Genomic DNA, 22,821 nt, shown 5'->3' with positions numbered 1-22,821 from the left:
CACCTACAATAATACGATAATGAATGAGACATACAATAATGAATGAAGAAGACATGCTCCCTGCCCTCTGTTCATAGTTTATTGCGTGGGAGAGATGACACACAGGTACATAGAAATAAAGTTGCAAACTGAGGGGAGTTTCGTGATGTTTTGTAGGGAACTGTAATGGAGAATTCAAGAGGGAGCTAACTTAGAGGGGTTAGGGAGAGCCTCCCTGAGAAGGTGAACCATCACATGGTGGAGGCCTGAAGGGTACAGTGGGGCCAGCCTTGCTAAGAGCTAGGTGCAGAGTCTTCATGTCTGGATGCTGTCAGGTGGAAGGAGCTTGGGAGAGTCTAGGACCTGGAAGGACACTGGGCATCAGCAGAGATGCAGTTGGATGGGAAGACTCGCACAGATCTGAGTGAGATCCCTGTGTTTCATTAAAGGGAAGAGGAGCTGGTGTGGGCGAATGATGAGCTGCCCTGGAATACTGAGAGTTGGACTAACTAAATTAACATAATCCAGGAGAGTTCTGTGCCAGGGCGGTAGTTTTCACCACCAGCGTTAACACATCCAAAGGAAAAATGTGTCAGTAGAATATGGGAAATGCTGGGAAAATACAGTTCAGAGGGCCAAAATGTTTAAAATATTTTTATCCAGCTTGGGTGAGGACAGGGGAGGAGTAGCTCTCCATATGATTGCTACTCAGAGTTTGATCTGTGGGCCAGTAACTGTAGATCATCAGTGTCGCTAAACACACTGTTTAGTTCAGCTGACATTTTTTTCCATAGCAAGACTTTCTCAATGAAGGAAGTATCCATTCTGAAGTTGATTACATTCTGGCTCAGGCTCCTTATCCTGTCTTGGACTGATTGGTGGAATGGTCTACATGTTGAATAATGCTGCTTTCCACGTACCTGGACACCAGGCAAAGGGGGAGGTTACCCTGGATAGAGAACAGAAAATTCTGCTCACTCCTACAAAGGGCTTATCCCCTATTGGGAATCGTGTGGGAACCAACCCTGATTTGGTTCTCTGCTTTGTGTCAGCCTGTCACCCAAGAGTCAGATCGTTGCTGGGTGTGATGGAAAATCCATTTTTGTTTTGACCTGCACCAGGCCCAAATCCTGGAATATGGTCAGCCAACTGCAGTAGTTGACTGGGAAGGTTTGACTGAAGCTCAGGGCATCCCTAGATGGGAGCCCCACGGACACAGGCTCAAGGGTACTAAGATACTTCCTCTGCCGGTCCATGAGTTGGTCATTTTTAGATCAAAATTCCAGTAGGTATTTCAAGATTTTTTCTTGTAGGTGCCTATCAGAAATGTGTCTTATTTTGCTTTTCATAAAATGGAAATTGATTTTAACACATTTTTTTTAATGTGGATAACTGGGAGGTGTAGTGGTATGTGGTGGGAGCCCATGCAGCATGTAAGCATCACGGATCCTTGAGCTTCAGCCACGAAACTCATAGCAAACTGGGACGTTGTCCCTCTTGGCAGTGTTCACCTCTAAAATCTTTGAAATTTAATATTCTGTTCTCTGACTACACCCATTTAGTTCAACACTTTCATTCTCTTTGTTCATTGCTACCTTTTTTAAAATGTCATATACGTATACAGTTATATTTTACTGATATAAAAGATGTAAAGTACATAACTTACAAAATATAAATGCCCTTATAAATTCAATACAGCCAATTGTTTGAGACAGAATGCTTTTGTTAATTTTTGCTGAATCTTTGTGTTCATAGTCTACTAGTTTTGTAATTCAGCCACCATATGACGAATGGAGTTGTGTCCTTATTTGCTGGTATTAGTTTCCTATTGCTCCTGGGATGAATTACCACAAACTTGATGGCTTAAAACAACAGAAATTTATTTTCTGACAGTTTTGGAGGCCAGAAATCCGAAATTGATATTAAAGGGGTGAAATCAGGGTGTCAGCAGGGCTGTGTTCCCTCCAGAGGCTCTAGTGGAAAATCCATTCCCTGCCTCTTCAGCTTCTGGTGGCTGTTGGCATTCCTGGCCTTGTGGCTGTATCACTCCAGTCTCTGCCTGCCCTCCCCCATCGCCACATTGCCTCCTCTTCTGTGTGCACCAAATCTCCCTCCGCCTCTCTCTTATTAGGATGCTTGTGATTGGATTTAGGCCACCAAGATAATCATTACTGCTTTTTGACCTCATTGAAAGTACCACACTGGGACCCCTGCAATTCATTTTTGTCTTTCAGCTCCCTCCTGTCCTTGTTTCCTTCCTGATTAAGCCTAGGCCCAGTGTTCTAGCACGTCTACTATTCTCTTGTCAGTTCCTTCTGACTCAGGGCCTTCTCCTGAATGATCTCGTCAGCTCCTCTGGCTTCAGTTCCTATATGTAACTGTCAGCTCCCTCACCAGTACCTAAAGGGTCACCATGTCCCATTGATTGTGTCTCCTTAATATCTCTCAGATCTGTCTCCTTGGTCCCCACTGCTTGCATCCTTGTTCATGCCCTCATCATATTTTTTTTTTGGGGGGGGGGCCATGCCACGTGGCATGCAAGATCCTAGTTCCCCAACCAGGGATCGAACCCACGCCCCTTGCAGTGTAAGCACAGAGTCCTGACCACCTGACCACCAGGGAAGTCCCATGCTCTCATCATTTCTTGATCAGGCTGTAGCACTAGTCTTCCAGCTCTTTCATCTGTGACTGTCCATCTTTAGTTCATTTCTCATGGTGGATCAGAGCAATCCTCCTCAAAATTCAGATCTGTCTCTTAATAGCTCTCTGTGGCTTCTAGGAAAGTCCAGACTTCTTAGCATCATATACAGGGCCCTCCATGATCTGGCCCCTGTTTACTCTTCCACCCTCATTTCTCCTTCCTCTTCCCTTTCTTCGCATTTGACCTTCCTTCCCAGAAGACCTTTCTTCTCCCTTTTTCCTGAGTTCATATGTCCCTTCCTTATGGAAGTCTTCCTTGATTCCTCCAGTCTGAATCAAAGCCTCTTCTCTGCGGCACTGTAGCACTTCTGGTCAGCTTCTTCTTTGTAGTGCAGTGTGTTTACAGATACTTATTTGTGTGTCTCTTCCACCAGACTGTGAGAGACTCGAGAAGCTTTCATGTCTCCAATACCTTTTATCCCAAGTGCCTGGCACATAGTTCAAGGCACCCAATTCACAGTTGAAAACCTGAGCCCCAATTCTGGCCCCACCATTTTACCAGCTCTACGAGCACAACAAAATTATCTACTCTCTCTGGGTCTTTCTGTTTATGAAAGACACAGTCTCGCCTCAGGCTGTTCCTGGCTGTTGGTCTAACATACATGGGGATAATTTCTGCTTTCCCAGCAAACTACCCTATGATGTGACCCCAGAGCAGGCTCTGGCTCATGAAGAAGTCAGGACACGGTTAGACAACTCCATCAGGAACATGCGGGCCGTGACGGACAAGTTCCTGTCAGCCATCATCAGCTCTGTGGACAAAATCCCGTGAGTGCTGTCAGCTGTGACCCCCTGTTGAGCCCAGAATTAGTGGCCTTCTGCTCCCTGGCCCTTCTCACTACGTTTTGTCCACCCCACAGTTACGGGATGCGCTTCATTGCCAAAGTGCTGAAGGACTCATTACATGAGAAGTTCCCTGATGCTGGTGAAGATGAGCTGCTGAAGGTGAGACTGAAAGCTGGCACATTCTTGCCCTACCAATAATAGCCCTTTGAGGAAAAAGTTCTAAGACTAGGCCTGACCTTAGACTTTCGTTAAGGACCTTAACCTAGATTTTGTCAGTAGCTTGCCGTTGATTGTGAGATTTTGAAAGTGTTTGTAAATAGTAAATCATACCTCTTTTAGTTCCTATATAGTTCCTGTGTTGTTTGAATGGCACACAGACCTCAAACAAGTAGAGAAGATGGATTTTCCTGTCTTGAGATACATTTCTTTGAGTCCTATCTTTTCGCTGAAGAATTGCTCCCTCTGCTGGTGGCCAGGTGAATGGTAGCAAGCACAGTTGTTTCCACTAAGGCTGTTGCTGATAATTCTTTCTTACTCAGCTATGCTCCCTCCTTTTTTTTTTCCCTCCTTCTTCTTTTTTTTTTTTAATCTGAACGCTTTTTTTTCTCTCCTAGTTCTGTGCTTTCCTACAGTGAGGCCTCGATTCTAGACTTTCTGTTCAGGTGAATTAATTTTATTTTTTTCTGAATGAAACTCTAGGGGAAATGCTGTGACTGTCCTTGAATTCTTCTGTGGAAGAGATGTGTGTTGAGTGACTTTAATTTCAGAGGCATGAACTTGTGCACCTTTGAAGTCTTCAGCATGAGGATGATGGGGGTTGGACAGGTTATGCTCTGCTAATTAGGTCGTGTTCAAGGATTTATTTTAGCTATGTTCATTAGCTTCTTAAAATGAAAGCCCATCTGCCTGAAAATGAAAAGTGCATGTGGTTGACAGCAGCCTTATTTGCTGCCATGGTATGTGAACAAAGGCTGCCCTAAAATGCTCAGTAACAGACTTTAAGTCTATCATTTTTACCTTCTGAATCTACTCTTTCATTGTCGTGATTTTCAGTTCTGTTCTCATTTTCTTTTTTTCTGCATCCAGCCAAGGGCTGTTTGGTCATTTTAGTTTCAGGCCTTGAGGGAAATTGTGTGTGTGTGTGTGTGTGTGTAGTGTTTAATTTTTTCTCACAGGACCACATTTTCTGGTTTTCTTTGCTAGCAAAGTCATATATGGCTTACTTGGTGGAATGGTTTTTAACACCCATTTCTTTTTCCTCTGTTCCCAGATTATTGGTAACTTGCTTTACTATCGATACATGAATCCAGCCATTGTTGCTCCTGATGCCTTTGACATCATCGACCTGTCAGCAGGAGGCCAGCTTACCACAGACCAACGCCGAAATCTTGGCTCCATTGCAAAGATGCTTCAGCATGCAGCTTCCAATAAGATGTTTCTGGGAGATAATGCTCACTTAAGCATCATTAACGAATATCTTTCCCAGTCCTACCAGAAATTCAGGTAAGGGGAAAGGGACAAGGTACTTGAAAGATTCTGTGGGCGTGTTTCTAACTCTGAAGGTAAAGACAAGATTAAATACCACACCCAACATTCCCCGGACTGCAGTGTTGTATACATCTCATGTGCTCAGAGCTCCAGGGGATGATGAAGAGGATGTGTGAGCTATTAAAATATATTCCTATGAAATAGACTGTACTTCACGTAGAAACAATGGTCTGCGTTAGGCACGTGTTACTTTGTAACCAGAGAAGAATTGGAGAGTGCTTTTAATATTTGTAAATTAAACATTCAGTTGAGAGTCCGAGTTCGGGAAGTTGTCTTAGAAAGTTGGTTCTGCTAACAACGCAGGTGTTTGAGAACTGTTTTAAATTATGGTTGAGCAGTTCTTGTGGGTAGAACTAAAACGAAGTGGAAAGAGAACCAACCAGAACCAAGCCAGTCCCAAGGCTGTCAAGCACAACGAACGTGCAGCAGTTTCTCTAGAATTAACTGTCTTGACTGGCTTCTTTTGAACTCACTGCCCCAGAGGTTTGTGGGATGTCCTTCGTCAACTTCTCACACATGTGTCACTTGTTGGGGCCTGGCTCCTGTGTTTATTTTCAGACGGTTTTTCCAAACTGCTTGTGATGTCCCAGAGCTTCAGGATAAATTTAATGTGGATGAGTACTCTGATTTAGTGACCCTCACCAAACCTGTGATCTACATTTCCATTGGTGAAATCATCAACACCCACACTGTAAGTATTTTTCTTTAATGATTTAATTTCATTGCTCTGTCTTAATTGCCTTCTCCGGCTGCTGCCTGCTATCTCTGGAAGCCAGAGATCTCAGTTTGATCTTACTGACATCACATCTGCCTTGTTGTTTATCTTCCTTTGCTTATTATCCTTAACTTTCTTGAAGTGATCCCCAGGCCACCTGCATCAGAATCATCTGGGCTGGTTATTAAAAATGAAGTTTCCTGAACCCCACCACAGGCCAGCTGAATCAAAATCCCCATGGCTGGGCTTCAGAATCTCCATTGTGACCCCTGATATAGTGACTTGATAAAATACTGTTTTTATTGGTCCTTTTTTTTACCCTGGCCCTCTGTCTTACTTTTCTAACATGATCTAGAATACCAGCTTTTTCCTCTGTGTCACCTTTGAGTGATTTTTCCCTTGGGTACTTCTTCCCCCCTCCCCAATTTTTTATAATTCATCCCCCCTTGGGGGCATATAGAACAGGAAATAAGGAAATAAAATGAAATTTCAGGGATTGTCATTTCTGACGACGTCACCTGGGGTAATAGCTTATTAAGGCTTTGCCGAATACCCCTAAAATAATGATAATGTTGACCTGATGAACTTTTTTTCTGAATTAAAAGATATTATATACTGGAAACTTTAAGTAAAAGTATGAATGTGAGTCATTTGAACTGGTTGTAGGGAATATTGATGACTTGGATATTGAAGTCTGTGAGTTTCCTTGTTCTTTCTTATATAGGGTACGTTTAAATCCTTTATATCTGTAAGGTTGAGAGAGTACCAGTATTTCCTCTTCATGTGTCGTAACATATGTCATTCATCACAGGCCAATGTGTTGCTTTATATATCATATTGTTTATTTGGGTTAGTTTGTTGAGGATTGGTTTTTCAGTTCTTTGAATATGGGAGTTTTGTTATCTAACCTCTTTTGTGCTGTTAGGCATTGTGGATGGGGACGGGGGCTAGTGGGTTGAGTGTGTAAATGGAATTGATCTCTGGATGTTGGATGCAGCTCCTGTTAGATCACCAGGATGCCATTGCCCCGGAGCACAATGATCCAATCCATGAACTGCTGGATGACCTTGGCGATGTGCCCACCATCGAGTCCCTAATAGGTAAAGTTCTGACTTAACTGCCCAGAAGCTGAGAGAGGAGATTGGCAGGAGTGCTGTAATTATCACCTCCTCTGTTTCTACACTGTTCAAGCTCTGAATACACATCAGAGAAGAAAACAGATGTGATGCCTATCTGTTAGGAACTGAAGTCCAGTGGAAGAGATCATTTTAAATGCATAGATACATATAATCATGTAACTAGAAATTTATAAGTCCTATAAAGGAAATGAACAGAGTATTTTTTTTGATATTTATTTATTTATTTGGTTGCACTGGGTCTTAGTTGTGGCAGGCAGGCTCCTCAGTTGCGGCAGGCGGGCTCAGTTGTGGCAGGCGGGCTCCTCAGTTGTGGCATGCGAACTCTCAGTTGCAGCATGCATGTGGGATCTAGTTCCCTGACCAGGGATCAAACCTGGGCCCCCTGCATTGGGAGCGTGGAATGTCAACCACTGTGCCACCAGGGAAGTCCCTGAACAGAGTATTTTGAGAGAGAAATGTTACAGTGTTGAAATGATTTCTCAAACATTTGTTAAGTTATTTTATTATGGATCCTTTGCCTTTACCATTTGGCATGATGTTTTATTTCTCAGTAAAAGGTGTCCTCGCCACAGTGTACATATAGGCTTATTCAACTACCTTCTTAAACTTGCATTATCTTTTACTTGAATTATCTGCTCTCCAATGTCTCCTCTGTTTACGGTATTGATTCTTTCTACCGTCCCAAAACTTTAGGAGAAGGCTCTGGCAATTTAAATGACCCAAATAAGGAGGCACTCGCTAAGACAGAAGTGTCCCTCACACTGACCAACAAGTTTGATGTGCCTGGAGATGAGAATGCAGAAATGGACGCTCGGACCATCTTACTGAAGTGAGTATTGGAAGGAGGAGGAACGGAGTAAGTGTAACCCAGTGATCCCTTCTGTCCCTTGGTCTTGGTGAATGAGTCCTCTTGTTCATCCCTAAAATGATCATCTCAGCCATTTAAGCCTCATACATTTCCAGTCACCTCATGTATTATACTTGACACAGGGCTTACTTGCCTTATTTGCTAATAAGATGCTGAAATGAATTTGTAGCTTGGAAATCCTAACCTTGGTACTCACTCTGTCATAACTGTGTAAGTAAGCCTGGGACTTTGCGTACCTTGCATTAGGGCTGCCCAGTGGGACTCTGTGAGGTAGTGTTTGCTCTGCTCCTGTTGAGGTCCATTCGAAGGAAGTAGGACACCTGCTAATGTTTAAATGCTTCGCACACCTCCTTTCAGCACAAAACGTTTGATTGTGGATGTCATCCGGTTCCAGCCGGGAGAGACCTTGACTGAAATCCTAGAAACACCAGCCACCAGTGAACAGGTAAAGTTTGGGGGTTTACCAGGTACCACAGTAAGATGCATAGGTGCTCCTGTGATAGGCACATGACAAGGCTGAGGAGGTGGGACATAGGTGGCGAGAGGTGGTCACTGGAAGGTGGGCCTGGATGTGGTGGCATTTAGGGCTTATTGAGAAAGTTGTTGGTTCCTAAATCCAGAGGCGGTTTTTTCTAGGGCACAGAGCTCACTGGCACTTACATGCAGTCCGTGTGTGTGCTTTAATTTAACCTGAGGCAGAATCAGTGAGTCTGCCCAGTAATTTATTGAATACTATATAGTTAGAATTTTGTTAAGTGCCTTGGTAGATAGGAGAAAAGAATAGAATGTGTCTCCTAAGTTCTGTGAACTTAGTTGGAGACGTGTGACATATGCCCCTGAAACAGTTAGAAAACCACTGAAAATTCACTATGGTTTTGGCCCTAAAAATGCTAGAAATTAAAGCAGGAGTCCAGTGAGGAGCAAAGCATCAGGGAGGTATGGGACTTGAACCAAGCTTACAAAGAACATGCATGTATGACAAGAGGGACATTCTAGACCGGGGAGTCCCCGTGAACAGAGGCACAAGGGAGGGCAGAGCATGATGTGACCAGACCTACATATCTAGAATGAAGGTGTGGGTGAGGGTGAGTAGTGAGAAATTAAACGTGAGGACAAATTATGTAGAACCCAAAACTTAGGAATTTTGCACCAGAGAGATAGGAGTAAAGGGCCTTTGTAACCTTTGGGACCATTTGACATTGATTAATTTTGCAGTGCTGTCAGAGCAGATGGTAGTTGAGTCATCTGTGTGTGTGACAGGGTTCCAGGTCCAATTGGGTGAGGGGTGGCACGGCAGTGGGGAGGGACGGATGGGTCACGTTTAAGGCTTCTGTTTCATGTTTATAAAATGAGAAAAGTAAGTCAAGTCATTCGTTTTCAATTTTTTGAGCATGGGAATCCTTTTCATTAAGTAACAATGTATTTGGAATCCCAACATATAAAAGAGGTAAAATTGGAGCTACTCTGGCAGCCCCAGGGATGGGCCCTTGGAATCCCACCCTCCAGGACTCGTGGCATCCCTGGGAAACTCTTAAGGCTGCGGGGAGGACTATTTGAAAACCAGTTTTAAATGAATTTGTCAGCTTTTAGATGCTGTGACTAATTACTCATTAGTTGTGTGAGATGGGCAGGAAAAGAGGCATAACCAGTAACTGCAACTGGTTAAACTTGGAAGGAAATTTGAAGTAGGGAAGAAGGAACTGGTCTTTACTGAGAATCTGCTATTAGTTTGGTGCTTTCACCTGTGTTCTTTCCTGTAATCCTTGCACTATCCCTATGAGGTGAGTCTTTTCATCCTCCTTTCACAGATGACAAAACTAAGACCCCTAGAGGTTAAATAACTCGCCCAAGATCATTCACTTGTAGTGGCAGAACCAAACTTGAATCGGGTTCTGTCTGACTCCAGTTTATGCTCTTTGCGTTATCTGATGAAGAGTAATTTTGACATTAGAAGAAAAGGGAATATTGGGAAAGGAATTGCTCCAGTTCGGGAAAAATTACAAGTCTGAACTACAAACCTTTCCAAATGTAAACATCCCCAGTACAAAACAGTTCAAAATGTGGTACCAGAGCCTTAGCCACATGCTGGGATCTATCAGCATAGAGGTGATCATTGAAGTTTTGAGAGAGAACACTTACAAAGAAATGACCATGGGCCACTTGGAGGTACCAGCGCATGCTTAGGGCAAGGAAAAAGTGCAGAGAAGATGATCAAGGCAACAACTAAGAAAAGGCACTGAATTGGGGATGGGCGGAATGGTAACGAGAATTGGTGAGAGAAGCCAGACTGCGAGGAAAGTGCTGAAAGACTGCAACAGCAAGTGTGGATCGTTTGTTGGGTGGGAACATAACAGACAAACGTTGGTTGGTGACTAGGAGACAGAGCAGATATGAGAAGGGTCTCTTTACTGGCGTTTGCAGCATGTTTGAAAGAGGGAAGGCTTGAGCGTGATTCAACTGGGACGAGGTAGCAAAAAGGATTAGCAAGAATTTACTGACCACTGGTGTTGCATTGGTGTGGTTATAACGTTCATCAAGCCGGGTTTCAAATAAAATTAAATGATTTCCATGTCCCCAGTGTGATAGGGAAAAAACGAGGGATTTTGTACCCAGTGGAGTCCAATCTCCTGTCCAGGAAAGAAGCCCTAAGAAGCCAACATCTGACTTCATAGATGTTTCTCTTCTAGATGAAAAGAGAGCTGTCTCTGCTTCATGCAGTTTATTTGTCAGTTGTCGGGGGTGGGGGTAAGTTTGTTCCCCTCTATTTCCGGAATAGAGTTGTTTGTTTGTTTGTTTTAAATACTTATTTGCTTGCTTGCGTCGGGTCTTAGTTGTGGCAGGCGGGCTCCTTAGTCGTGGCATGCAGGCTCCTTTGCTGCATGCATAAACTGGAGTCAGACAGTTGTGGCATGTGAACTCCTAGTTGCAGCATGCACATGGGGTCTAGTTCCCTGACCAGGGATCGAACCCAGGCCCCCTGCATTGGGAGTGTGGCGTCTTAACCACTGCGCCACCAGGGAAGTCCCCCAGAATAGAGTTTGAGAGCTTTATAAATTCAAGTGTGGTTCAGTGTGGAGACCTTGCCACGAACTTCTTTTTCTTACTGTAGGAAGCAGAACACCAGAGGGCCATGCAGAGACGTGCTATCCGTGACGCCAAAACTCCTGACAAGATGAAAAAGTCAAAATCTGCAAAGGAAGACAGCAACCTCACTCTTCAGGAGAAGAAGGAGAAGATCCAGTCAGGCTTGAAGAAGCTAGCAGAGCTTGGCACCGTGGACCCAAAGAACAGATACCAGGAACTGATCAACGACATTGCCAGGGTACGGCATTTGGGGGACAGTGACGGCCTGGCCATGTTTAAAGCTGTCTCAGAGGCTTATGAGGAGACAGTAGCTGTTCCGGTGACAACGTACCTTCAGTTCAGTGTACCTTCAGGAGAGGAGATTAGAGTCCTCTCTTCTGGGGAATCGTTTCTGACTCTTCCAACATGAGGTCCTAGCCTGCCCTTTGATGGCTTATTCCATGGCCTAAATTAAATTAGTAGGGAGAAAACCTTAATTAGAGCTTCCTATGTCTCAGTTTGTCTTTGGCCTTAAAGAATTCCTCCAGATCTTTTTAATGATTACTGTGAAATATAAATTAACATCAAGTTGATCATCAAATCTTGATTTGTGTGAATCTTCTCAAGTAAGGGGCTCTGGCGCAGGCTGAGAAGTTTAGGCATTCTCTGCTGTCGCCCTAAAATCACACCATGCACAACTGCAAGCTTGGTAATTGTTATATTAAAGTTATCTTTTTCTCCCTCTCCTAACAACATATTTAAGAGGTTTAAACCAGCTTTGCAAGTCAATTATGAGAATGTGGAGGTCTGTAAAAGTAACACATTTCCCTGCCTCATTAAATAGAAATGGGGAAAAAAATTGATGAGATCTGAATTTCTTTGTTAATTTTTGAACATAAAATTGCTAACATTTTTAGATACCACATATAAGCAATATCATATGATGTTTGCTTTTCTATGTCTGACTTACTTCACTTAGTATGATGGTCTCTAAGTCCATCCATGTTGCTGCAGGTGGCATTATTTCGTTCTTTTTTATGGGTGAGTGGTGTTCCATTGTATATATGTGCCACATCTTTTTTATCCATTCCTCTGTTGATGGACATCTGGGTTGCTTCCATGTCCTGTCTATTGTAGACAGTGCTACAGTGAACATTGGGGTGCACGTGTCTTTTTGAATTATGGTTTTCTCCAGATATATGGGCAAAAATCTTTAAAAAATTTCGAGGTGAGTAAGAAAAAAAGAATTGCTGTCTATTAAAAATGTGTGGTCAAGCAAGGCAAAGTTAAGCGCTGCTGGGTTCTAGTGTTAATGATTCAAGAAGCACATGATATTATTTCTGTAATTTTAATAATTATGTCTCAGGATATTCGGAATCAGCGGAGATACCGACAGAGGAGAAAGGCTGAACTGGTGAAACTGCAGCAGACATACGCTGCTCTGAACTCTAAGGCCACCTTTTATGGAGAGCAGGTGGACTACTATAAAAGCTACATCAAAACCTGCTTGGATAACTTAGCCAGCAAGGGCAAGTGAGTATTTTATTTTGAAGAGTCAATGTTAGGGGAAAAAGAAGTAGAGGCAACTGAAGTGACATAGGAAAATTTTATTTACAACACACTGGATCTATTTATTGCAATAGTCCTTTATTTTTCTTCTCATTGTTTGTGTAATTTCCTAGTCCCATTTGTTATGGTATGGTGTAAATAAATAATGTGGAGGATTTCAAGGATGCCTATTTCTAAGCATCCTGTGTTCCAAAATATCTTCTTGGCTCTAGAAATTAAAGAATCTAGGAAAGGGATCATTTAGTGGCCCCCAAACCAGGTTGTGCCTCAAAAATCACTTAAGGAACATCATAAACAATTAGATTCCCTGGCCTCTACACCTCCTGGACACAGGCTCCCAGACCATGATTTTTTTTTAGCTGCCAAGGAAGATCTGATGCAGCCTCCTTGTTGCTGGCCACAAACCATTCAGCCTGCCCATTTTATAGGGAGGGAAATTGAAAATCCAGAGAGGCGACGTGATTAAGCACAGGTTCTGCTTATTAGAAGGGTTAGTTTATTATTTACTCCACACTTTTCATTTTGAGAATTTTGAAACCCCAGAAAGTTTCAGTGAATAGAACAATAAACACCCATATATACCTTTCACCTAGATTCACTTGTACTTAACATTTTGCCACATCAGCTTCCCCTCTCTATAGCTTGCTTACTCTTGTGTCTGTGCTTTTCCTCTTCCTCCCTGAAGGCTTCATGGAGTGAGGCAGGGCTGTTGTGAAGTGGTGAAAATCAGGTCCACCTAACCCATCTTGCAGAGTTGGTGCCTGTGTCCTTTTGAAATGTCCCCATCATTCTTTGAGCCCTTCTTGACTTTGTGGCACAAGATGTTTCTGGTTCAATTTGTACTTTTCCCTCCCTGGGCTTGGAATTAGCTATTTCTCCAAGCATCCCTGGTTCCTTTTTTTTTTTTTTTTTTCCTTCGGTACGCGGGCCTCTCACTGTTGTGGCCTCTCCCGTTGTGGAGCACAGGCTCCGGACGCGCAGGCCCAGCGGCCATGGCCCACGGACCCAGCCACTCTGCGGCATGTGGGATCCTCCCGGACCGGGGCACGAACCCGTGTCCCCTGCATCGGCAGGCGGACTCTCAACCACTGTGCCACCAGGGAAGCCCCTGTAGGCATGTTTTTGAAGACAGATTTCTAGAAATGTAATTGCTGGGTTAAGATTTTTGTGCAGTTGTGATTTTGATAGATATTTCAGTTGCCAGCCATAGGGATTTATTACCTTTTACACAACTACCAGCTCTTCTGCCCCAGTTCTTGAGACCCTTCCCTTGAGAGTCCCAGATACCATTCTCATTCATCTGTATTCTTCCTTTGCTTACTCTTCTTACCATTTCTCGCCTTGATTATCCCAACAGCCTTCTGACATCTGTTTCTTTTTCCTTGCTCCCATTCCTCTGTAATTGCTATGCTGGCTTAAATGCTTTTAAAAATTTCGTATTCTAAACTATTTTTATTTTTTCTCTGCACAGCCAAGGGACTTAGAGTGACTCCCTTGGGGTTCAGTACAGTTCCCTCAGGCTGGCATTAGAAGCCCTCACACTTACTTTAGGTGCTTAGGTTCTGAGAGGGACACAGAAGGATTCAGACACTGTCAAATTCATCCTGTGTTCTCAAATGTATAGTTTAAATCAAAGGCAAAAGCAATTTAGTAATGTTTCCCTGTTTTGCAGAGATATTGCTTAGGCGAATCCTAGCATTTATTTGCCATTTTAGAATTGGTTTGTTACTTAACGCTTGTGTATGGGAAGTTTGTTTTCTGACCTCATATCCTTGAGTTACCAACAAAGATTCATAGTAGATAGTTACCTATAGAAAATGACATAATGTGATTTTTACAGGGTCTCCAAAAAGCCTAGGGAAATGAAAGGAAAGAAAAGCAAAAAGATTTCTCTAAAATACACGGCAGCAAGACTACATGAAAAAGGAGTTCTTCTGGAAATTGAGGACCTGCAAGTGAATCAGTGAGTATTTGCTTTTTAACTTTGTTTTATATGTTGATTTTTTTATTTGTCATATCTTTATCTTATTGACTTTATTTCTCTTATCTGGATAATCATTTTTATATTTTATATGTGTTTATAGTTGATTAATTAAAATAAGTAATTAATTAATTATGTACAGAATTTGACCTAATACTCAGAGTTAATTTGCCTGTCATAGAAGAGAGGTATTTCTTTTCCTTGTTTGTGGAACATTTGTCTTAGGACATCCTACTTTTCCTCTTTAAAGCAGGAAGTCATTCCTTCCATTTTTTTTTTTTCTGTGCCCAAACCAAGGATAAATAAAGAATAACAAGAAGAGGAGTGTACTTTATTCCACTTGAGGCATGAACCAGGGGCTTACCCTCATCTTCTTTTCTGGGAAGCACCAGCTTGCTTTACATGTGGTTCATGGACCTGACCTGACCTGACCATCCTCCCTCAGGTCCTGGCCCAGCTGCCATTAACAAGCATTTTATTGAGTACCTGCTCAGTCAACCCTGTGATCTCAGGCAGCTGAGCTTTCTGTTACTGTGTCTGTTTAAATTTTTTTTTTAATTTTGCTTCAAAAAACTTTTATATTTTTCTGATTCTAAAATAATATGTATTCACTGTTGAACTTTGAAAATGTGGTAAAGCATAAAGAAAAAGAAAAAGCACCTATACTCCAACAAGCCAAAGATAGCCACTGAAATCATTTTAGTATATTTTCTTCTGTGCCTCTATTCACATAAAGATTATCTATGATTACTTACTTACCTTCCTACTTTTTTTTAACATAAATTGGGATGATACTGTTTATAGTCATGTATCCAGCTTTTTCCTCATAACATTGTGAGCATTTTTCACATAGTTTGAAAGTATCCTTTTTAATGACCACATAATATTCCATATTGTAGTTTTAATTTAGCCATTTACCTGTTGTAGAACATTTTAAGTTGATTTTACTTTTTACATTATTACAAATGTGATAACACCTTTATATGTACATCTTTGATTCTGCCTCAGATTATTATGATTTTTTTTTGTATCATAGATGCCTAAAAATGTAATTTTTGGTCAGAGTATAAAAATATTTTTATATTGTAAAAAACACAAAACATAAAATTTACCATCTTAACTATTTTTTAATTGTACAGTTCAGTAGTGTTAAGCATATTCACATTGTTGTGCAATCCAGAACCTTTTCATCTTATAAAACTGAAACTATACCCATTAAATAACAACTCCCCATTTCCCCTTCCCCCCCAGCCCCGGGCAACCAGCATTCTCCTCTCTGTTTCTATGAATTTGACTCCCTAGGTGCTTCATATAAGTGGGATCATACAATGCTTGTCTTTTTGTGTCTGGCTTCCTTCACTTAGCATGATGTCCTCAGGGTTCATGCATGTTGTAACCTGTGACAGATTTCCTTCCTTTTCAAGGCTGAATAGTTTTCCACTGTGTACATGTACTACATTTTGCTTATTCATTCATCCATTGATGGACATTTGGGTTCCTTCCACTTTCTGCTATTATGAATAATGTTACAATGAACATGGAAGTATAAATACCTCTTTGAGACCCTGCTTTCAGTTCTTTCTGATGTATACCCAGAAGTGGGATTGCTGGATCATATGATAATTCTATTTTTAATTTTTTTAGGAACTGTTTTCCATAGCAGTTGAAAAAATTTTTTAATTCATATATATATTTTCTAGCAGTGTCTAAAATGTGTATGAAAGTGCTTACTTACCTCACTACTTCTTTGCCATCATTGAGTAATAAAACAGTTTTTGATATTTTTGAATTAATAGATTAAAAGGTAGCATTTTTAGAATTCTGGTTGAGTTTTTTAGTGTGTGTTTATTTGTTTTTTAATATTTATTTTATTTATTTTTGGCTGTGTTGGGTCTTAGTTGTGGCACACGGGATCTTGCGTTGCTGCGTGTGGGCTCTTCGTTGTGGCGCGAGGGCTTCTCTCTAGTTGCAGCGTGGGGGCTTCTCTCTAGCAGTGGCATGCGGGTTTTCTTTCCCTAGATGTGGCGCAGGGGCTCTAGAGTGCATGGGCTCTGTAGTTTGCGGCACGCGGGCTTGGTTGCCCTGCAGCATATGGGATCTTAGTTCCCCGACCAAGGATCGAATCCGCTGCATTGGAAGGTAGATTCTTTACCACTGGACCACCAGGGAAGTCCCTGTGTGTGTGTGTTTAAACAGGGCTTATTATCTATGTTTTCTCTGATCATTTTTTCAATTGGGGACCTTGGTCTTTTGAGGTTTTTTTTTAGTTGACCACTTTATGCCATTTTTCAAATCTGTTTTATAATTTATCATCTCCTCCCTTCTTTTTTGTCATTATTTGCCACTACTGTTCAAGTGCCTACTGTTATTTGACTCTTCTTTTTAATTTGCTACCATGGGCTTAGGAAACAGATGACAAACCAAACCAGTTAAAATAAAATTATTTATCACATAAAATAAACATCTTTATAAAGGGTCTCCTATTGAGTAAAATGCGTTTTAGTACATGGATTTTGTAACCTCTCGTTTAGCTTCTTAGTGGCCCTCTTGCATCCTTCATGGTTCTCAGCGCTGTTCACAATAGATCAGTTTGCTCTGTAGTTGAGTTCTGGAAATCTGGGGTGACACACTTTGATCACCTGGGGAACAGCATACTCCCACCTTCTGGTGTATTAAAACTTCTGGGCATGTAAGGTGTCCAGAGTGAGTGATACCCTAAATATTTTCAGTAATAGTAGTTTATATTTGATGGTACTCAGTAGGTTTATTCTGTAGCACCTACTCCTTTCAGAAAACCTCCTCTCTTGGTTCTTTTCATTCTGACCATCCTCACTCCACCCCCCCCCCCGCCTTTTGTTTACTTACCTCTTCCAGTCCTCAGACATGCATGGATTCAAACATGCATCTTTTCCTCCTCCTTCTAGCCCAATGTCCTCTTTATTTTTTTAAACATTTTACTTGCAGAACATAATTAGTTCTCATTTATTTACTTTTTTTTTTTTTTTTGGGCTGCATCGGGTCTTTGTTGCTGTGCGCGTGGGCTTTCTCTAGTTGTGGCAAGCAGGGCTACTCTTCATTGCGGTGTGCGGGCTTCTCATTGCAGTGGCTTCTCTTGTTGCAGAGCACGGGCTCTAGGTGAGCGGGCTTCAGTAGTTGTGGCACACAGGCTCAGTAGTTGTGGTGCACGGGCTTAGTTGCTCCACGACATGTGGGATCTTCCCAGACCAGGGCTCGAACCCATGTCCCCTGCAAGTGGATTCATAACCACTGCACCACCAGGGAAGCCCCCAATTTCCTCTTGATTCTCCTTTTATCATTAGGTTTCAGCAGTGGCCACATGGAAGGCCAACATGATTCCTGACATCATCCCTTCAGAGGCCATTTGTGGCCTTCCTCAGTGGTTCCTCTTCCAGTGGAAAGCACATGCTGCCAGGAGAGGCTGCCACCCTTCTCTCCAGATCCCAAAGTAGATGGTACTGAGAGTAGCAATCCCACACTGCTTCACCTGCAGAAGTACTTTGCACCTTTATTTTGTATGCCTTTTCACTCTTGAAGACTTTATTCATCTCCTTTCTGCATTTCACAGAATATTTTTACATGAGAACACGGAAATCATACCCTTACGATGTTGTGTTCCAACAGGTTTAAAAATGTTATCTTTGAAATCAGTCCAACAGAAGAAGTTGGAGACTTTGAAGTGAAAGCCAAATTCATGGGAGTTCAGATGGAGACGTTTATGTTACATTATCAGGTGGGTTTGCACCAGGTAAAACCGAAAACCTTGGGTGTGAGGTAGTTGTGTTCTTGTCAGGAGAATGGCTGAAAAGGAGACCCATGTGGGGAAAGCTGCCCACAGTCAGCAGTGAGTGAGCTGAGGAGTTTTGTGTGTCTAATTTGAGCGGTACAGGCTGGAGAGCTTTTGCAGGTGTGTAAATCTTCAGAAAGCATATCTGAAGCTTACACTTAAGGTTGCCACTAAATTGAGCTTATACCTCGGGCTTGAACAAAATGCTTAGGTACATATCTTGACAGTACAAAATTATAAACCTTCTCAGTAGCTTGAAATCTTATATATTTTTTCCCCTCTCATTTTGGTTTGATATAGGGGCTTAAAGGTGTACTTCTGACAAGATGTGTGTAAATTGCATCTTTGTAAAACTGAATCCCATTTTATTTATTTATATATTTTTTGAGGATTTTTTTTTTTAAGAGAAAACAACTTTTTACTGGAATCTGACTTAATAAATAGGGATCACAGACCGAATAACAAACAACAGCGTGAGCTACATCAGAATGAAAAAAGAACTGATGGACCTGGATTTCCAATCTGAAACTATTATGCAACATGATATTTTTTTTCTTGCCATGCCGCATGGCTTGTGGGATCTTAGTTCCCCAACCAGGGATCGAACCCAGGCCCTTGGCAGTTAAAGCACGGAGTCTTAAATGCTGGACCACCAGGGAATTCATCCGAATCCCATTTTAAATTCAAAAAGAATTCTGCAGTGAATCATTTTGTAACATAACTGTCCCTAATTTTTATTTTGAAATCTCTCTCTCTCTATTGCATCGAAAAATGTCAGTGCATCAGAAGGATTCCTAGGTAATGTCCAGCCTCTGTTAGTTTTATGAACACAGTGCTTCACTGTTGGTACCCACACAGGGCTGCACTCCATGAAGCTGGGCAGGGGCCTTTCTCTGAACGTGCCTTTGGGCTCTTGCACACATTGATCTCCCTTAAATGGGGGCTCTCCCTCCCAACCCCTTATTCTTCCATCATTTATTGAGGACTTTCACGTTGTTACAACCCCTAAAGCTTGCCCCACCAGCAAAGCCACAGTTTTTTTCTCCTTCACTTCCATAACCTGTAGAGACAACCCCTGTTCACCACAGGCATTGACTTATTTTCCTCTTAACTTCCAAACTGCAGACTCCTTAAGGACAGGTAGTGTTTCTTTGTTTCCTTCTTAGTGACCAGTTGACCCTCAAAACACATTGACTGTACAGATGTGAAATGATTTTGTGATGCACATAGCTAACTCAAGTCCTTACACAGAAAAGATCCTATTATTCCCTCAGTTTCACCAAGTTCATGTAGGCCGCCCAGTCTGCCTCAGGTAGTGTATTCCTCCATGCACAAATTCATTAAGTGCAGAATGACTGCCAGGTGCAAGGTATTATGTTAGGTGCAGGTGATGCACCAGGGTCCTCGTCCTCATAGAGCTGCTAAGATTTTTCCAAAAGATGAATTGGTTGAACTTTCGGGATCCCTTCAAGCCCTTTGACTCTTGCTTTGTCATCACCACTCTTCCAAAGTTTAGGGGTGCGACCACTCAGATTTCCTCAATTTGTTCTGGACAGTGGAGGGTAGTGGGGAAAGCAGGGGCTTTGCAGTCAGATCCAGATTCACCACATCCAGCTCTGTACTGTCGGGCAGGTCATTTAACATCTCTGAGCCTCAGAAGCCTCATCTTTAAATTTGAGATAATCATACCTGGTAGGATTTTTGACAGGACTTGAAAAGACACTATCTAACGTGCTTCTACGTTGTGGAACACGTAGTAAACACATAAAAAACATTTAGTCCTCTCTTTCCCCTTGCGTTCAGGGTATAAAAGCTTTGTCATTTGAAATAGAAATTAAGACTCTAGTAGATGGTGTTGAGACATTACTGGCCTTATCTTGTTTTCAGTTGTTAGTATATTTCGTCACGGATTGAAATGCCATCACCTTCTCCAGGTGACACATCACGTAGAAGAACTAGGCTGCGGGCAGGCAGTTCCATAGTTGGGGACTTGTTTCTCACCCCGGTTCATACCTGGCACACAAGGCATGCCTCATTCCTTCTGGATCCCTCCCTACATTGTGTCCTTCCTTTTCTTGTTCCACAGACCTGATTAACTGTCAGAATGATTTTTTGAACAGGACCTGCTGCAACTACAGTATGAAGGCGTCGCAGTCATGAAATTATTTGATAGAGCGAAGGTAAATGTCAACCTCCTGATCTTCCTTCTCAACAAAAAGTTCTACGGGAAGTAATTGATCATTTGCTGCCAGCCCAGAAGGATGAAGAAAGAAGTACCTCTCGGCTACCTTTCTAGGGGTGCTCCTCTACTCATAGGAAGCAAACACCCAGCCCACACCATTGCCTCAATCTGATACACCCCCAGTGCCACATGTTTAACCCCTCCTGCTCAATGGGACATTTATTTGTTGCCCCTTGTTCGTAGGGAAATTGTATTTCAGGCTTAGTCTGACCCTTCTTATTCCTGCATTTTCTTCTGTCCCTTAGGAAAGAGTGAGAACTCCCCTGAAATCTCTCATGTTGTTACAGTCTTAGAGGTTGCATTACTATATTGTAAGCTTTCGTGTTTGTTTCAATTAGCAATAGGGATGGTGGGATTTGAATTCTTGTTATTTAGAAGTGGAAGCTCTTAGCACCGATAACATGCATACATATAAGACACATAATTAAAATGTCAGGTTATCCATAGTTATTAGGTTGTCATTTAAAAGTAAAGTTCCTTATATTTCTGTCTCATCCGTAGAATGGAAGGATACGGGGAGTCATTGGTTCTCTTCCATTCTGTTTTCCTTTATGGGCGGGAGCTAATAGAAGTCACTGTTCTGTGTTCAAAGGAAGCATTGCTAGAAAGAGGGGGATATTGTTTTTAAGTTTCACCATTAAATTTGGGCAGTTCTCTCCTCAGTGGATGGGAGAGTCCCACTGATAAAATTAAGCTATTTAGGTAAATTCGGAATGGTCTGAGCGCCTGCTCATTTGTGTTAGTGCAGAGATTGACTAGATTCAGACAGTCCACTCTGTCCCTGTGGCAAAGGAATGGGTAAGCCCTAGCGTAGAATGTAATTGTTTTCAAAACTGTTTTATATCTTAAGAGTGTCTTATTAAAGTGTAGATTTATTTCTTAAAATGTGGGTGATAGGAATTTTAAAGATTTATATAATGCTTCAAAAGCCTTTAGAATACTGTAAGAAAAGGGTTTTTTTTTAATTGGCTTATCTGTATATCTGAACTCTTAAAACTTTCTTATAGCTAAAACACTAGGATTTATCTGCAGGGTTGCAGAGAGATAATCTTGCCTTAAATAGACTGAAACAAAAACAAACAAAACCAGCCAACTGATGTTATACTTGATATTAAAATCTATTTTTCCCTATTTCTTTTTCTTTTCTCATGCTGCCCACACTGTGCCTTTATTTTATGAACTCCAGTTTTTTAATTTAATCACAAACAATCCAATTCTAAACATTGAGCTTAAGAAGCTTTCATTCTTAGATTAAGTCATATGCTTTTAAAAAAAATCTTTTTATTCAGGAAAATATATTGAAATCATGCTACTGAGCCTCTATTTTCTCTGATGTTTTGGTTCAGTATTCTTTTATCGTAAAACGTAAACTAACATTTAAAAATTTACTGATGTATATTTAAAGCCAATAAACTGTTTCATTAATAACAAATCATGTGATGTGTCCCAATTACAAATGTAAATGTTGGAAATGTGGATTTCATGACGGACTGTTTACTCAGTCAGGTCCACGGGTGCAAATGTAATAGTTGTAGGAGTCTACACACTCCAGGCAGCCCACAGGCAGGTGAAGAGGTGAGGTGTGGAGTGCCACGGAAGGAGTCTCCACTACCTTCACCTTGTTTTTTGTTGTATTTTGGAAGACAATTTTTTAGTAAATATTTTCCTCAGATTAAAAGAAGATGTTATATAAGTAGCATTGCCTCAAAAACTGGGACCAACCAAATTGTCAACCCTTTTACCTTAAAAGATGATACTCATCCCAAATGCATGTCATGCCCCAAAGGCCACATCCATGACAGACAGTGAGCAAAGTTCACAACTCCTTTAACAAAATATGATGTTTCAATTATTTGTAAGGATATAGTTCCCTTAACACAACTTCTAATGCAAAATAGCACAAAATACACTTCAAGAAGTTTGATGGTAACTATGTAGAATTAACCGTGTTAACAGTGTTGAGGATGCCCAGACGAGCTCAAGTCATGGCATTGAAACCTTGTAGCTCTTATTTTAATTTATTAGCTATAGCAATCTCTGTCTCAACTCTCTCCTTCTTTGACGTTCTCTTCAACCAGCCATCGTGACATTTACCATGAATTTCCTCCCTCAAGAATTTGGACTGCCCATCAGATTGTTGCCGTACACAATTTCCTTTGTATCTTTGTATGAAATAAAAGGCCATTTGTTCTTTTTTGTGTTTCTTTTTCTCAGTGTCATTGTTAGCAGTTCCTGCAAAACAGTGTTAACTAGAGTGAGATTTAATAATTGAAAACCACAACAAAAACAACCCCTTCATAGTCTTTTTGAACGAACAAACGCAAGTCAGCTATCTCAAAGCAATTTTTAACTTGTGAGTTTAGCCTTCTTAAATGTAAAATGCTTGAAGTAGCCTCCACATAAAAAGAACTGGGGCGGGGGTTGGG

At 41.5% G+C, this 22,821-nt stretch overlaps 1 protein-coding gene across 1 annotated transcript in view; it reads left to right on the top strand.

Moving 5' to 3' along the window:
• The window catches only part of IQGAP1 (IQ motif containing GTPase activating protein 1), a 102,778-nt gene extending 80,183 nt beyond the window's left edge, over nt 1–22,595 (top strand). Inside the window, exons 27-38 of the mRNA XM_082647207.1 lie at nt 3,307–3,447; nt 3,540–3,624; nt 4,736–4,968; nt 5,572–5,704; nt 6,726–6,828; nt 7,561–7,696; nt 8,093–8,180; nt 10,845–11,057; nt 12,165–12,331; nt 14,208–14,330; nt 17,991–18,099; nt 20,274–22,595. Coding sequence (XP_082503333.1) covers nt 3,307–3,447; nt 3,540–3,624; nt 4,736–4,968; nt 5,572–5,704; nt 6,726–6,828; nt 7,561–7,696; nt 8,093–8,180; nt 10,845–11,057; nt 12,165–12,331; nt 14,208–14,330; nt 17,991–18,099; nt 20,274–20,387 — 1,645 coding nt within the window. The 3' untranslated portion in view covers nt 20,388–22,595. The remainder of the gene's footprint in view (nt 1–3,306; nt 3,448–3,539; nt 3,625–4,735; nt 4,969–5,571; nt 5,705–6,725; nt 6,829–7,560; nt 7,697–8,092; nt 8,181–10,844; nt 11,058–12,164; nt 12,332–14,207; nt 14,331–17,990; nt 18,100–20,273) is intronic.
• Nucleotides 22,596–22,821: the final 226 nt, after the last annotated feature.

The sequence above is a fragment of the Grampus griseus genome (assembly GCF_964374135.1).
Source record: "Grampus griseus genome assembly, chromosome: 2".
Lineage (NCBI taxonomy): Eukaryota > Metazoa > Chordata > Mammalia > Artiodactyla > Delphinidae > Grampus > Grampus griseus.
This window is presented reverse-complemented; position numbering and strand designations above follow the sequence as displayed.